The sequence below is a fragment of the Leucoraja erinacea genome, chromosome 29 (assembly GCF_028641065.1).
Source record: "Leucoraja erinacea ecotype New England chromosome 29, Leri_hhj_1, whole genome shotgun sequence".
NCBI lineage: Eukaryota > Metazoa > Chordata > Chondrichthyes > Rajiformes > Rajidae > Leucoraja > Leucoraja erinaceus.
Genome location: NC_073405.1, coordinates 24,291,222 through 24,307,823, shown reverse-complemented (window position 1 = coordinate 24,307,823; position 16,602 = coordinate 24,291,222). Strand labels below are relative to the sequence as shown.

At 47.3% G+C, this 16,602-nt stretch overlaps 1 protein-coding gene across 5 annotated transcripts in view; it reads right to left on the bottom strand.

The window, feature by feature from the left end:
* LOC129711333 (transducin-like enhancer protein 1) overlaps positions 1 to 16,602 on the bottom strand; it is a 183,514-nt gene that overhangs the window by 137,982 nt on the left and 28,930 nt on the right. For all 5 annotated transcript variants that reach the window (XM_055658922.1, XM_055658919.1, XM_055658921.1 and 2 more), the window contains exon 3: positions 11,686 to 11,749. In XM_055658922.1, the coding sequence (XP_055514897.1) occupies positions 11,686 to 11,749 (64 nt within the window). The remainder of the gene's footprint in view (positions 1 to 11,685; positions 11,750 to 16,602) is intronic.

The following is a 16,602-nucleotide window of genomic DNA, read 5'->3' as shown; positions in this document are numbered from 1 at the left end:
AAAAGGTGTAGCATGGAAAATAATGGGGTTAAGAAGGGAAGATAGATCAGTCATGATTGAATGGTGTAGACTTGATGTGTCGAATGACCTAATTCTGCTCCTATAACTTATACAAGGTGTAGCATGGAAAATAAAATGGCCCCAAGCAATGTGTTTTTTCTTGGGGAGGGAAAGATAATACAAGGAATCAAGTGTTTTTTTTTTGGTGACAATACCTGCCAGTACTCCAGACCGGCATTTCTAACATGACACATATTTATTAAGCAAAACAGGACGTGCTGCAGGAACTCAGTGGATCAGGCAACATCTGTAGAGGGAATGGACAGGCAAAGTTGAGTTGGGATCCTTCTTTGGACTTGCAGAATTTCTCCAGCACTTCTTGGGTAAGAAAGAAATGCAGATGGTGGTTTAAACCGAAGATAGGCACAAAATGCTGGAGTAACTCAGCGGGACAGGCAGCATTTCTGGAGAGAAGGAATGGGTGACGTTTCAGGTTGAGAATCTTCTTCAGACTGATGTCAGGGGAGTAGGCAGTACAGAGAAAATGTAGTCGGAGACATTAAGACTGGTGGGAGAACTGGGAAGGGGGAGGGGATGAAGAAAGAGGGAAAGCAAGGGTTACTTGAAATTAGAGAAGTCAATGTTCATACCACTGGGGTGTAAGCTGCCCAAGTGAAATATGAGATGCTGTTCCTCCAATTTGCACTGGGCCTATGCACTCTGACAATGGAGGAGGCCCAGGACAGAAAGGTCAGTGTGGGAATGGGAGGGGGAGTTAAAGTGTTGAGCAACCGAGAGATCAGGTAGGTTTAGGCAGACTGAGCGGAGGTGTTCAGCGAAACGATCGCCGAGCCTGCGCTTGGTCTCGCCGATATACAAGAGTCCACACCTGGAACAGTGGATAGATGAGGTTGGAGGAGCCTCTGAAGTGAACCTCTGCCTCGCCTGAAAAGACTGTCGAGGTCCTTGGATGGAGTCGCGGGGGGAGGTGTAGGGACAGATGTTGCATCTCCTGCGGCTGCAGGGGAAAGTACCTGGGGGGGCTGGTTTGGGTTGGGAGGGACAAGTTGACCAGGGAGTTGCAGAGAGAATGGTCTCTGTGGAAAGCAGAAAGGGGTGGAGATGGGAAGATGTGGCCAGTATTGGGATCCCGTTGGAGGTGGCGAAAATGTTAGAGGATTATGTGCTGTTTCTGGAGAGAAGGAATGGGTGATGTCTCGGTCTGGAGAGAAGGAGACAAATTATCTAGAAGATATTTGGACAGGTACATGGATAGGAACTGTTTACAGGCAGCTGCGGCTGGTGTGGATGGAGCATCATGGTTAGCATGGGATGGTTAGGCCGAAGGGCCTGTTTCCATGCTGTGTCACTCTATGACTTTAGATCTGTGTCCTCAACAGCTCACAATGCCTCTGGAGCGCAAGCCGCAATAATGAATGCCTGGGCGTGGGCCGTGAACACATGGCCTCCTGCGGAAGGAACATGGCCAACTGAACCAGGCAGTCGACGAGATTGCAACAAATCACTCCGCAGCCACTTCCAGAAATTTGAGCCAATAGCCACAGGTGATCAAGGAACTGCTGATGCTGGAATCTTGAAAGAAAAACAAAGCGCTGCAAGAACTCAGCGGGTCAGGCGGCATCTGTGGAGGGAATGGGCAGATGATGTTTCGGGTCGAGACCCCTCTTCAGACTGACTCGTGGGGGAAGAGAGGATAAATCCAGAAACGAGGGGGGGGGGGGGGGGGTGGGGGGTGGAGGGGGCATGATAAAGCCTGGCAATAGGTGAATTATAGGTGAATGGGAGTGGGGTTGATTGGAAAATGGGTGGAGCAAGTGACAAAGGCTGGAGGCAAAAAGGTGTTTTGGTCTTGACCCAAAACGTCACCCATTCCTTCTATCCAGAGATGCTGCCTGTCCCGCTGAGTTACTCCAGCATTTTTTGTCTATCTTCGATCACATATTTACCACACCCCCTTCCCCACCTCCTGTCCCCATCGAGCTACACCTCCCTCCCCCCCTTACATTTCAATCTGCTTCTTTTGTCTCCTTTTCACTTCCAGCCTTCGTCACTTACTCCACCCATTTTCCAATCAGCCCCTCTCCCATTCACCGATGGCTAGGCTTTATTCTGACCCTGCCTCTTTTCTGGATTGCTCCCCCACGACAGTCAGTCTGACTCGATTATAATCTTTGTACAAGCTCCATCTTCCTCCAAAATGCAATTGTTCAAACTACAGCGTTCATTTCCCTATTGGACCAGAACCTCCAGTTCATTAGCAAACTGCAAGTCGAGGCAGTTCCCAGATTGCAAAACAATTCTGCTTCCAAGAACTGACTTGGCCAATGTTGCCTAAAGTCTGAAACATTTGTTTATTATAGTCTCCCACATCGTAGAACAGTACAGCACAGGAACAGGCCCTTTGGCCCACAATGTCTGTGCCAAACATGATGTCAGGACCAACTCTTATCTGGCTACACATAATCACTATCCAGGTTGCATATCCATACCACAGAAGGCTGCAGAGGCCAAGTCAGTGGATATTAAGGCAGAGATAGATTCTTGATTAGTACAAGTGTCAGCGGTTATGGTGAGAAGGCAGGAGAATGGGGTTAGGAGGGAGAGATAGATGAGCCAGGGTTGAATGGTGGAGGAGACTTAATGGGACAAATGGCCTAATTCTACTCCAATTCCTTATGAACATAGAGCATTGTTCCGCTTACACCTGTTACAATTCTTTGACTACATTGAATAATCTCCTGAACATTGAACCCTAAATTAAACTAAGGGAATACATACTATAGCAAGTCGTGAGATATTTCATTATAGCTGGGGTGAAAAAAATGTGTTGGAGAATTTGTGTACAGGCAGATCCTTGCAAGTCAGGTCATTCATAGCCTACGGTGCCCGTTTAGGAAAATTAATAATTGCTTCTACCAATGCTGTCATGGACAGATGCGTCTGTCACCCGCAAGGAGAGGACGAGGTCAATGCAGTATTCCTCTTGTTGGTTCACTCACTATCTGCAGCAGATATGCCCTTTACCACTCTACCCAGCAGCGATACCAAGCACTCTGGCAACGGACATAGGGTGGCACAGTGGCACAGCTGGTAGAGTTGCAGTCTCACAGCGCAAGAGACCCAGGTACCACCCGGACTTTAGGTGCTGTCTGCGTGGAGATTGCACGTTCTCCCTATGTCTCCAGGTGCTTCAGTTCCCTCCCACATCCCAAAGATGTGCAGGTTTGTAGGTTAATCTACCTCTATAATCAACGTAGAGCGGCACAGTAGCGCAGCGGTAGAGCCGGAGCGCCGGAGACCAGGGTTCGATCCCGACAGCACAGCGTTCGTACGTTCTCTCCGTGACATTGCGTGCGTTTTCTCCGACATCTTCGGTTCCCTCCCACACTCCAAAGACATACAGATATGTAGGTTAATTGGCATGGTGTATGTGTAAATTGTCCCTGGTGTAGGATAGTGTTAATGTGTGGGGATCACTGGTCGGTGCGGACTCGGTGGGCCGAAGGGCCTCTTTCTGCGCTGCATCTCTAAACCAAACTCTGCCTCTAAATTGCCCCTGTGGTGTAGGGAGTGAACGAGAAAGTGGGAGACGGGGGGTGGTGAGCAGAGTACATCGGGTTATGGGAATACCCACATCTTGGATCGGGGGTGATCCAGGACTTCCAATACGTGGACTGAACATTGGACTGTTTGTGTTTTCGTTTTTTTCCCCCCAATTTAAAATGGTGGCAAAATTGTTGTGACTGTGCATTAGTGGTCGTGCAAAAGAATTTCACTATGCTGTGCATAGGTGACAACAAAGAACCATTGAGCTGTCGTTTTGGTTTAGTTTAGAGATACAGTGTGGAAACTGGCCCTTCGGTCCACCGAGTCCGCGCCGAACAACAATCACCCATACACTGGTTCTATCTGACACACTAGGGACAATTCACAGAAGCCAATTAACCTGCACGTGTTTGGAATGTGGGTGGAAGCGGGAGTAAACCCACGCGGTCACAGGGAAAAGTACAAACTCCATACAGACAGCACCCATAGTCAGGATCAGGCCCGGGTCTCTGGTGCTGTAATGAAGCAGGTCCACAGCTGCGCCACTGTGCCGCCCACTTTGGAATCAATGTCCTATGATACAATTTAGTAGCTCAATTAGCGAGTTCAGTGGAGAGTCTTTAATATTGTGGATATGAAGTCACATACAAGCCAAATTGGCACAGTTGCTTAATTTTAGAACATTGAGTTTATTTATGGTCACATGTACTGACGTCCAGTGAAAAGCATTTTTTGGCTTGCTAACCAGTCCAACAGAGACAAAATTACAATCGAGCCACCCAGTGTACAGATACATGATGAACGGAATAATGTTTATCGCAAGGTAAAGTCCAATAAAGATAGCCCGAGGGTGTCCATTGAGGTAGATAGTAGTTCAGGACTGCTCTCTAGTTGATGGTAGGATGGTTCCATTGCCTGGTAACCAATAGGAAGAAACTGTCCCTGAATCTGGAAGTGTGCCTCTTCACACTTCTATAGCTTCTCCCCCAATGGGAGAGGAGAGAAGATAACAAACTAAAATGGGATTTTCGGATAATCCTGTCATCTCATGGCCAACATAACTCATGCAGCCATTTTCATCCCAGATCAGCTAATGAATGAATTAAATAATTAAGACCCGCGGCTGCTGTGACAAGGTTTGAAATCTCCGCAGCATAACATTAGTTTAATTTAGAGATACAGCGGGGAAACAGGCCCTTCAGCCCACGCCGACCATCGATCACCCGCTCACACTAGTCCCATGTTCTCTCACTTTCTCATTCCACTCACTACACGAGGGGGCAATTGACAGGGGCCAATTACCACACGTCCACGGCAGGTGGGAGGAAAGCCACGCGGTCGCCGGGAGAACGTGCAAACTCCACAGAGACAGCAGCCGAGGTCGAGACCGAAGCCGGGTTTTAGGCTTTGCGGGGCAGCATCTCTGCCAGCTGCGTCACCCAAGCACCTGGAATGCTGGCAGTGCGGTAACTGCGTAACACCGTCCCATTATCAGCTTCTTTCCACAGATGAAGATTGGGATAAAGAGAGGGATAAAGCCACAGAGGAATTTGAACAATTTCCATTTTAATCCCTAAAGTACAGCAGTTATCCTACAGGAGATGCAATCATCATCTACGGGGAGCGTCTAAGGAGTGCAATTACGTGTTACAGCAGCCTCCAAAATCTCTAAATTGGTCACCAGAGAAAATTAAACCCGCGCTATAAATCTGCTCCAGCACTAACTACTGCAAATGTATTTTATTTGGCACTGTCGAACAACTTACAAATCAGGTTTTAATAAAAGTACAACACGCTGTTCTTTGATGCGTGGCTGCACACCTCCATTTACAAGTCTGGCAGTTTGCCAAGCTTCAACATCCCACAAACACTTGCCTTTTAAAGCCATCGAGCTCTGGACTGGCGATTTCCCCCCCCCCCCCCCCCCCCCCCCCCCCCTCCCTCCTACCTTAACAAATACTTAGCTCGCTTTTATTTGCTCATTCATCATTACTGGGTGGGAAATTACTTATCCCAGCAAATTGTTTTTCTCTGGAATCCAATGGAGCGCAGAATCTGCCACAGGCTCTCCAGCAGAGGTTGACACTGCTACGTCTCTCAGTCCTACCCCCGACTTCATCCAAAACAAACAGCAGCGTGCTCAGCGAGCTCCCTTTCAAACTTCCAAAAATAGCTGACACTTGGCCATATTTTACATTTTTTCCAAATAAGGTAAAGAAAAAGTGCTTTGAACCCGAGGGTGCAAAAGGGAACTTGGGAATGGCCTCAAAGTGAGGTAGAAGGCACAAAGTTACGCTAATACTTGCTGCATTGTAAGATGGCCACATTTTGTTTCCATTCCAGACATCTACCCTAGACAATGCTGGCTCCCTGCAGTGTCGAGAGGCTCCATGCTAAAGGAAAAACTTGAGCCAAGTGTCTAGATACGAGGTCCAACTGTTCTCTCAGCCTTCAGTGTCCACCGATAGTGAGACATGGAAAGATGCTAATCACAACCCCTCACGACAGCTGCAGCAGAGCTACTGCCTTAGTGCCAGAGACCCGGGTTCAATCCTGACCACGGGTGCTTGTCTGTATGGAGTTTATACATTCTCCACGTGAACTGCGTGGGTTTTCTCTGAGATCTTCGGTTTCCTCCCACACTCCAAAGACATACAGGTTTGTAGGTTAATTGGTTTGGTATGGATGTAAAATTGTCTCTGGTGTGTGCAGGGTAGCGTGGGGTGAGAGATTGCAACCTTCACGTGGTCCGTCCTGTTTCGACTAATGCAATCTACCTGACGAGCACAATCAAATAGAACAAGTTGTCCTACAACTTTAGCCATACGCAAGAAGAAGCAGAAGCAGGGTAGTGTTAATGCGAGGGGATGGCTGGTCGGCATGGCCTCGCTGGGCCGAAGGGCCTGTTTCCATGCTGTATCTCTAAACTAAAAAACTAAACACTCATTTTCCACTGAAGCGCGTTTGGAGAAGGCATGGGGCGACATGGCGGCGCTGTGGTAGAGTTGCTGCCTTACAGAGACAGAGACACGGGTTTGATCCTAGCTATGGGTGCTGTCTGTACGGAGTTTGTACGTTCTCCCTATCTCTAAATTAAACTAAAGTAAAGCAAGCGTGCATCAACGGTACCCGTGGCACATACCGCAAGAACAAGATAACATGGACAACATCCCGAAAACAACATCGCAGTCAAGTTCACTGGCAACTACACACCTTCCCTTCATGGGGATGCAATTTTCTTTTTTATTGGTACAAAATTCTGGGAATTATCCAAGAAGATTCCCAGCAGAAAAGGGCAGAACAGATGTCCCATGTAAACACAGGAACTCAACTCAAATATCGCTCCGTGGCTTTGACATTCCTCACAAACACTCATGTGGTATCAGTTCTTGGAACCCCAACCGAAGGTCACAGAGTGAATAACCTCAGCCTGTGCCCCTCCGAGCTGTGGACAGTCTCAAAGCCCTCCAATCCATGCATTTGCAAGAAGATAAACAATTTTTAGTTTAGTTTAGAGACACAGCGCATAAACAGGTCCTTCGGCTCACCGAGTCCGCGCCGGCCAGCGATCCCCGGACATTAACACTACCCTGCACACATTAGCGACAATTTACATTTATACCAACCCAATTAAACTACAAGCCTGCACCTCTTTGCAGTGTGGGAGGAAGCTGGAGCACCCGGAGAAAACCCACGCAGGACACAGGGAGAACGTACAAACTCCATACAGACAGCGCCCGTAATCAGGATCGAACCCGGGTCTCCGGCGCTGTAAAGCAGCAAATCTACTGCCGTGCCAGCCAACTCTTTGGAGATCATCTTAGTGCCCAACTATCCACATTCACTGGAAAATACAAACCAATTGTAAAGAAAGTGCGGCTCATAAGGCACTATTTTTTCCGCTTTATATTTCATCTGCATCCACAAGTGGGTTAGGCACGGTTTAGTTCGGAGATTCAGCATGGAAACAGGCCCTTCAGCCCATCGAGTCCGCACCGACCAGCGATCACCATACATTAGTTCTATCCTACACACAAACAACAAAGTACAGAGGCCAATTTAACTACAAACCCATTAGGGTTAGAAGCAAGATTGGCCACACAGGCAACAAGCCTGCTGCACTATTAAATAAGATCATGGATAACCTGTTTAGAAACATTACCACTCTATTCCTGTCTACTAGAGATACCTGATTGATTGAGAACTTCGATTTTGCAAAAAAAGACACAAAGTGCTGGAATACTTGTGTCAGTAGCATCTCCGGAGAATATGGATAGCTGACGTTTGGGTCGAGGCCCTTCGTCAGACAGCTTGCACAATCTTAGAAGGTCTTTTACTTGGGCAAATAAAATGCCCAATGAACTTACTGCCTCTTACAAGGCCCAGTTCATCAACTGCCAGAGAAAGAGCCCAATTAAATAGACATTTCAAGTAAATAGGACAGGATTATCCAAGCATTCTGCCAATTAGCTGCTACACTCCTAAACCATGCATGGAAGTTGAAGGCAATGTTACTATTAATATGCGAACAACTCAAACCTGCCAATACCAGCAGATGTCAATGATCCAATTTTTAAAATTGGCCGCCTATGAAGGAATGGCATTAAGAAGAGACCTTTTCAACCATTTGGGCCCTTAAAAATCAAACAGGGCAAACTGGCTTGCAGGAAATACAACAGCAAAACAGAGCAGAGCTGTTGAAACATTACAGCCAAGACCTGTACCTTGCTTACACGCTAGAGATCCGAGCGAGGAGGTGCTAATCTCAATGGGTTGGTAATTAATTTCAGAAAGTCGACAGAGAAAAACAAGATTTGTGCCGGAAATCCTGGTCTATCCAAAATCAAAAGTAGACAATCTAGTTCATCGAACCCGACGGAAACTCTCTCCCACCAAAACCACGAATGCCCGCAATGTGCTCATGCAGCAACTGTCCCACACAAGAGCATCTAGTCGGCTCTGCACATGGGCAGGATACTTCTGAAGCAAAACGCAAGGAGCCCGAGAAACTCTGCGGGTCAGGCAGCATCCGGGGAGGAAATGGACAGGCGATTTTCAGGTCACGATCTGTCTACAAATTGAAGAAGGGTTCCGACCGGCAATGTCACCTGTCCAGCCCGCTCCACAGATGCTCCCCGACTCACTAAGTTCCTCCAGCACTTTGCGCTTTGCTCCAGATTCCAGTGTCTGCAGTTTGTTGCTTCTCTCGCCAGATTTATGCATTCTGTTTGTGGAAAACTTTATAAAAACCATCGTATCGTATCCCCCCCCCCCCCCCCCCCAACTCCCTCAAAAGGGCTGAACTGAAGTAATTTTACTAACGAGAATTCTCCCGCTCTGCCGCAACTTCTACAGATGCGCCGTAGAAAGCATTTTAACACGACACATCACAGCATAGTTTGGGAGCAGCTCCATCCAGGTCCTCTGGAAATTGCAGAGTTCAGGACACAACCCAGACCATCACGCAAACCAACCTCCCTTCAACTGACTCCAGCTACACGTCACGCTGCCTCGGCAAGGCCACCGGCATAATCAAGGACGGGTCACTCCCCAGACACTCCCTCTTCTCTCCTCTCCCATCAGGCACAGAAGTGAGAAAACGCACACCTCCAGATTCAGGAACAGTTTCTTCCCAGCTGTTATCAGGCAACTGAACCATCCCAAACACCAACATGAGGATGGTCCTGACCTACCTACCATCTATCTTGGAGTCCATCGGACTATGTTTTCAATCGGACATTATCTTGCACTGAACATTACTCCCTATATCTGTATGCTATACACGGCTCGCTTGCTATCAGGTTCAGTCTTTCTGCTGCCTGGATAGCACATAACTAAAAAGCTTTTCACTGGTTCTCAGTACACGTGACAATAAACTAAACTAATAACGGAAGGTAAATATGAGAAAAGGCAAGAGACCCACAAAGCAAGGTGCAATGCCAAAATAATGAAGCTCACATTATCATTGCCATTACTGGCAATGCATTTGAGCTGTTGGATTAAATGCCTCATTTTTAGAATATTAGGCAGCGATACAATTAGATCAAGTTCACTTAAAACTGCTGGCGTAGAGGAGGATGTCATCCAAGCTTGCTTGGCATTCGTCAGCCAATATCAACAACAGTAAACCGCAGCCTAAATCAAGTTGTTTGAAATCGGCTGAAAATTGGTATTTTGCGGAAGAAGGGATGAAAGAGACCAGCCGTCACCAGAATTCAGTGCAGTTTTACATAAACAATGTGACCATCGATCAGCCCCTCACCCGATCCCTCCCCCACCCAGTTCCTTTTTTAAAAAATGTTTGAGAGATACAGAGCAGAAACAGGCCCTTTGGCCCACCGAGTCCGCACCGACCAGCCATCCCCGCACATTAACACAACCATCCACACTAGGGACATTTTTTACATTTAAACCAAGCCAATTAGCCTACAATCCCACACATCTTTTGGAGCATGGGAGGGACTCGAACATCTCGGAGAAAACCCACGCAGATCACGGGGAGGACGCAATTAGAGTCGAACCTGTGTCTCTGGCGCTGGAAGGCAGGAGCTCTATCACTGCGCCATCGGCCTGCCCATCATCCCCTCCCCAACTCGTTCCACCCATCACCTAGCAGCTTCATTCCAAGACCCACCCCACATGCCGCTAGATGCTGCCCATCCTTCCTGCCCCTTCCCATCCCTCACGTAGGGGTTCAACCAAAATCATTGGCCTGCAACTGCCTTCTGTTTGAGTTCTTCCAGCATTTCATTTCTGTTCAAGATTTCAGAACCAGGCCGTTACTGTCACGGCAGGCAAGAAGCATTTGAGCATGTACATGGATAGGTTTAGACTAGGTATATGGACCAAACACAGGCAGGTAGGACTAGTGTAGATGGGGCATGTTGGTGGTGTTGCTCCAACGGGCCTGTTTCCACACTGTGTGACTATGACTTGCAGTTTCAATTCTGCTCGGCTCATTTTAATCAAACCTGCTACAGGGGGCACCTACTATTTAAATCTTAGTCCCACGGTAGACTTGTAATTATCACAGGCAATGGCACATATTTTTCTTGCACTTTCTGTTTGGAAGACATTTTTCAGCCTTGATCTACAATTCAATATTCATTGAAAAGGAACAGCATGGAAACTAACCCTTCAGCCCACAGAGTCCATGCTGACCCGATATCACTAGTTCTGTGTTATCCCACTTTCTCTTCCACTCCCTGCACACACGGGGCAATTTACAGAGGCCAGCTAAACTACAAGCCCGCACTTCATTGGGACGAGGGAAGAAACCGGAGCACCCAGAGGAAACCCACGTGGTCACTAGGAGAACGTGCAAACTCCACGCAACAGCATCAGAGATGTTAGGATTGAACTTGGGATCCTGGTTCGGAGACAGCGCCTCTACCAGCTACGAGTATTCCGAGGAAGTAATTGTGCTTGCTATTGTTGAATATGGACAAGACAAGTGACCCACACTGCCACGGGCAACTGAATAGCAGGGAAACAAATGGTACCATCAGAGCAACTTCGCAAAGGCGTTACCAAATAGTAACATCAGGAAATGGACTTAAACCGACAGGACTAACAGGAAACCTTAGAAGTGCTCTAAACGCATCTTACTAGTAACATCCTTCTCTCCAGAGATGCTGCCTTTCAGGAGTTACTCAGAATTAAAGGACGTTCTTTCAGGAAGGAGACGAGGAGAAATGTCTTTAGTCAGAGGGTGGTGAATCTGCCACAGAAGGCTGGGGAGGCCAAGTCAGTGGATATTTTTAAGGCAGAGACAGATAGATTTTTGATTAGTGCGGGTGTCAGAGGTTATGGCAAGAGGTCAGAGGCAGGAGAATGGAGTTAGTAGGGAGGATAGATCAGCCATGATTGAACGGTGGAGTAGACGATGGGCCTAATGGCCTGATTCTACTCCTACTCCTTTTAACCTTCCTCCATCATTGTGTCTATCTTTAGTGTAAACCACCATCTGCATCCCTTCCTACACATTCTAGCAACATTATTACACTGGTCATTGTTATCCAGTAGTCATTCACTTTTGCCTCAACATGACATTTAATGAATCAAGCGTTAAGCTACTGCTGCTCTAAGCATCCCAAAGGAGGAAGGTCACTTTCTTACCATCACGTAATGTCGTTGCATCTCCGTCTTTTCACTGGCCAACTTTTCGCACTCCATCTTGAGGCTTGCAAACAAGGAAAGCAAAGGTCAGAACACGTTTGAAACGGTCACCACACCCAGCCGCGCGACTAGCACCAACCCCCGCCCCCACCCTTCCGTCCTGCACCCGTTTCCAAACCACCTCCCCACCAAACCAAGCCACTTTAGACCTGGCACCCAGCTGGAGCCCGCCACGTCTCAGGTGGCAACAGTTAACCCTCTATATCAGAAGGCTGGCCAGCTCTATAGACCCAAGCATAATAACCAATGCTGAAATTTTCAGTGAAACACTAAAGGAGGATTGTAATTGTAGGGGGCTCCTTTCCATATAGCTCTGATCACCAGGCTATAGGAAGTATGTCCTTAAGGGCGGCACGGTGGAGCTGCGGTAGAGTTGCCCCCTTACAGCACCAGTAGGACCAGGTTCGATCCATACTACGGGTGCTGTCGGTACGGAGTATGTACGTTCTCCCCGTGACCGCGTGGGTTTTCTCAGAGATCTTCGGTTTCCTCCCATATTCCAAAGACACACTGGTTTGTAGGTTAATTGGCCCTAGTGTGTGTAGGATAGTGTTAATGTGCGGGGATCACTGGTCGGTATGGACCTAGTGGGCCGAAGGGCCAGTTTCTGCATTGTATTTCTAAACCAAATTAAACATATGTCATTTAAGTTGGAAATGGCACAAAATAAATTCACCAGGATGCTATCCAGGCGTGAGTTACAAGGAAAAGGTTGGATAGGAAGGGACTTTCTGCTTTGGAGCGTAGAAGACTGAAGGGTGACATTCTTGAGGTGTACAAGGTCAATGGTCAGAAACAAGATCAAGTTAGCATGATGAATCTGCGGAATTCATTGCCACAGACATGTGCCGAGGTCAGGTCATTGTGCACATTGTACGTGGAGATTGCTAAATTCTTGATTAGTAAGTGCAGCAAAGGTTACAGGGAGAAGGCAGGAGAGTAGGGATGAAAGGAGAAAAATAGATCAGCCATGATCAAATGGCAGAGAAAACCCGATGGGCTGAATGGCCTAATTCTCCACCCATGCCGAATGAGGTACAAGGATGAAGTGAATGCTCAGTCATTTTCCCTGGGATGAGGATTATAAAAATACAACTAGCATGGCATGCAAGGACAAGGTGGGCTGAATGGCCCGTTTCCATGTGTAGGAAAGAACTGCAGATGCTGGTTTAAATCGAAAGTAGACACAAAATTCTGGAGTAACTCAACGGGACATGCAGTATCTCTGGAGAGAAGGAATGGGTGACGTTTCAGGACAAGACCTTTCTTCAGGCTCTTTTCGGGGAGAGACCCTCCTTCAGTCTGAAGAAGGGCCTTGACCCGAAACGTTACTCATCCCTTCTCTCCAAATTTGGCCTGTTTCCATGCTGTATTGCCCCACGAGGCCATCGCAAGGAGCAGGGGAGACTAAATAATTGGACAGGTTTTGTGACTTGGAGATCTAGCGTGGACACAAATGGGCCAAAAGACGTTCTTCACGGTTGACAAGACTTCAGGGGACACAATACCATAAAATAAGACACAAAAAGCTGGAGTAACTCAGCGGGACAGGCAGCATCATTGGAGAGAAGGAACGGGTGGCATTGCGATCTCGACAATTCCTTCTCTCCAGAGATGCTGCCTGCCCCGCTGAGTTACTCCAGCTTTTTGTGTCCATCTTCGGTTTAAACCAGCATCTGCAGTTCCTTCCTGTGCAACACCATGGAAGCATGTTTGATGCCATCTAGTCTTGCCGAGATCATTCTGATCTTCCCGTCCCGTTTTGTTGAACATCCAAAACCCTCCTACAAATTTCAAAACCAGCGTTAATGATGAAATGCGGCTCTAGTGCGGCGGGGGGGGGGGTGTAACAATGCCTTTCAACTGAAAGCTACTCAAGAATCACTAAAATGAAGAGCACAAAAAGGGGAGGCTAATTCCTTGCTCTTTTAGTCCTTTGTCTCTATCAGAGTAGTCTTTGTGCCAGTCACCAATTCATGCCACGCGGTGTGTCCCCCCCCCCCCCCCCCCCTCCTTGTCCTGGCTTCCAAGGCTAAAAAGGTTAATGAGGCTTCTTACAAAGCTATTAAGCTTGGGCTGTTCAATAGAAAGAGGCAGGGACAGGTTGAATGAATGCACTGCAAGCAGCAGCTTCCTATTAAAACAAAATCTTTTGATATCAGAGTGTGAATAAAAAAAGTCTGGATTACTGGAGAGAGCCTTACACGCCTTCCCTTCCCTCTGCTGCTGAACAGTTTTTGCGGACGATCCCTTTAACTTAGAGGAAGCCTGGATTTAATCCTACACCTGTACAAAATTACACCACGTCTAGACGCTAACAGAGGTGTCAAAGGAAATATTAGGAGCTAACTTCGGGGGTGACTACATTTACAAGACTCATTGTCGGCAGATCTGCTTGGCCGAGTGGTGCGCTGCAGCGTAAAAACCCAAAGGAGTGGAATTTAAACAAGTTCAGGAGTTTTGACCACAACTCGACACCATGATTTTGACCTGGGAAGAGAATCCAATGAGAACATTGGCGTTTATATCCCCTACAGCCACTGTGATCTTCCATGGAACGTGGTTTTTTTGGTTGTGGGACAGATTTCAGTTTAGCACAATTAGGGCTATCTAGAGAGTGGGAGATTGCAACCTTCACGTGGTTCACCCTGTTTCAACGAATGCAATCAACCTGGCGTGCACAAACAGAAGATCAAACATAACAAGTTGTCTTACAACTTTAGGCTGTGCACTCCATACGCAAGAAGAAGATGTATCTAGTATCACCCTTATTAAAATATTATAATTATAATACTACACTTCATTGTCATTGTAAACACAAACAATGAAATTTCAGGCGCACTGCCCGAGCGGAGCTCCAATGTGACTCTAGCAAAATACTGTAGAGTCATAGAGTCTTACAGCATGGAAACAGACCCTTCAGCCCAACTTGCCCATATTGACCAGCATTCCCCATCTACTCTAGCCCCACCTGCCTGTCTTTGGCCCATATCCCTCTAAACCTGAACTACCCACGTACCTGTCTTAATATTTCTTAAACGTCATGATAGTACCTGCCTCCTCTGGCAACTCGTTCCGTACACCCACCACCATGTGTGTGAAAATGTTACCTCACATGTCCCTATTTAATCTTTCCCCCTTCATCTTAAACCCCTTCATCTGGTTCTCGATTTACCTACTCAGGGCAAGAGTCTGTGCGTCTACCCGTTCTATTCCTCTCGTGATTTTGTACACCTCTACAAGGACACCCCTCATCCTCCTATATTGCAAGGAATAAAGTCCTAGCCTGTAACTCGACACACCGGAATGGTGAGGCATCTGCTGTTTTCTTGTGACCTTGTTTAAAGCATTGGGGTCTTGGTGCTACTGATCTGTTTGAACCGAGAAGGCAGAGCAGCCCGGGACAGAGGCATTCCCACGGGGCGTTTAACCAAATGGTTTGCACGTGACCCACCTAATCTACAACACATTACCAGGAGAAAGTAGCCACCCACTCCATGGGAAGGTGGAAAGGTACAGAGAAAGACAAGCCCCCGTAGATCAGTACAATACACTGGGGCAGCACAGTGGTGCAGCTGGACAATCTGCTGCCTCACAGCTCCAGAGCCGCTTGGGTTTCAAGGTTAATAGGTCTCTGCAAAATTGCCCCTAATGTGCAAGGCATGGATGAGAAAGTGGGATTACATAGAACTGGTGTGGAAGACACAAAGTTCTGGAGTAGCTCAGCAGGTGAAGCAGCATCTCTGGTGTACATGAATAGGCCATGTTCCGGGTCAAATCTCTGAAGAAGGGTCCCGTCCCCGAGTAAGAGACCCTTTCCCCAAGGTGATTGTGCAATCCGTCCGAAGAAGGGTCTTGAATCAAAACAGCACCTCTCCATTTTCTCCAGAGTTGCTGCCTGACCCACCGAGTTAGTCCAGCCCATTGCATCTTCTTTTGGAAATCACCACCTGCAGATCCGTGTTTCTATATAGAACCAGCGTGAACGGGTGACGGATGGTCATCAAGGACTTGGCGGGCTGTTTCCACACCGTATGCCAAAACTAAGCTAAAAAGACTTAGTTGAAATTCAGACTTAAATGGTGGAAAATACTCAGCGAGTCAGGGCAGCACAAAACGTTTCAGCTTCCAATGCAAAGTCAGAAGACCCGATAACAACAGCTTGCTTCACCCTCGCGAGAGATGTCATTTTGGAATTTCCGGTTACATTTTTGTGTCCGCAGTATCGTGCTCCCGTCGTCCGGTTTGCAGGTTGAGAGAAATCAATTGCGCATCATTTTACAAGGATGATGAATCGCATCTAAATTATAGGGCGCGAGCGCTGATGTTTGAAACAGGTTTTTGGTAGATTACACGTTTCAGATGCAGTGTATCTATTCTGTCTTCCATATTCAGCCTGCATCCTCCGAAAATTGCACCAAAGACAACTGCCCCTCCCCACCAGCCTGCAGCAAAAAGAAAAATCTACTTATAGTAGAATAGATGCGTTCTGCTGTTATGTTCACGCTGCAGAATCAAATCGCAGTTTCAAAAATAAAACAGAATTCATATTTTGCTTGAACAGGTTGCAACTCCAGTGGTTTGAATATTGATTTCTCGAACGTCAAGTTCTCTTTGGTTCCCTCCCACATCCCGAAAACGTGAAGGTTTGCAGGTTAATTGCCCCAAATGTGCGAGGGGTGAATGAGAGGTGGATTACATAGAACTGGTGTGAATGGGTGACTGATGGTCGGCATAGACTCAGTGGGCCATTCGACCCGTTTCCATGCTGCATCTCTAAACTCAAACTAAACTAATCTAACCAAAATGCACTGTAAACATTTATAACACCATCCTTCACGCTGGTAAAATAATCCT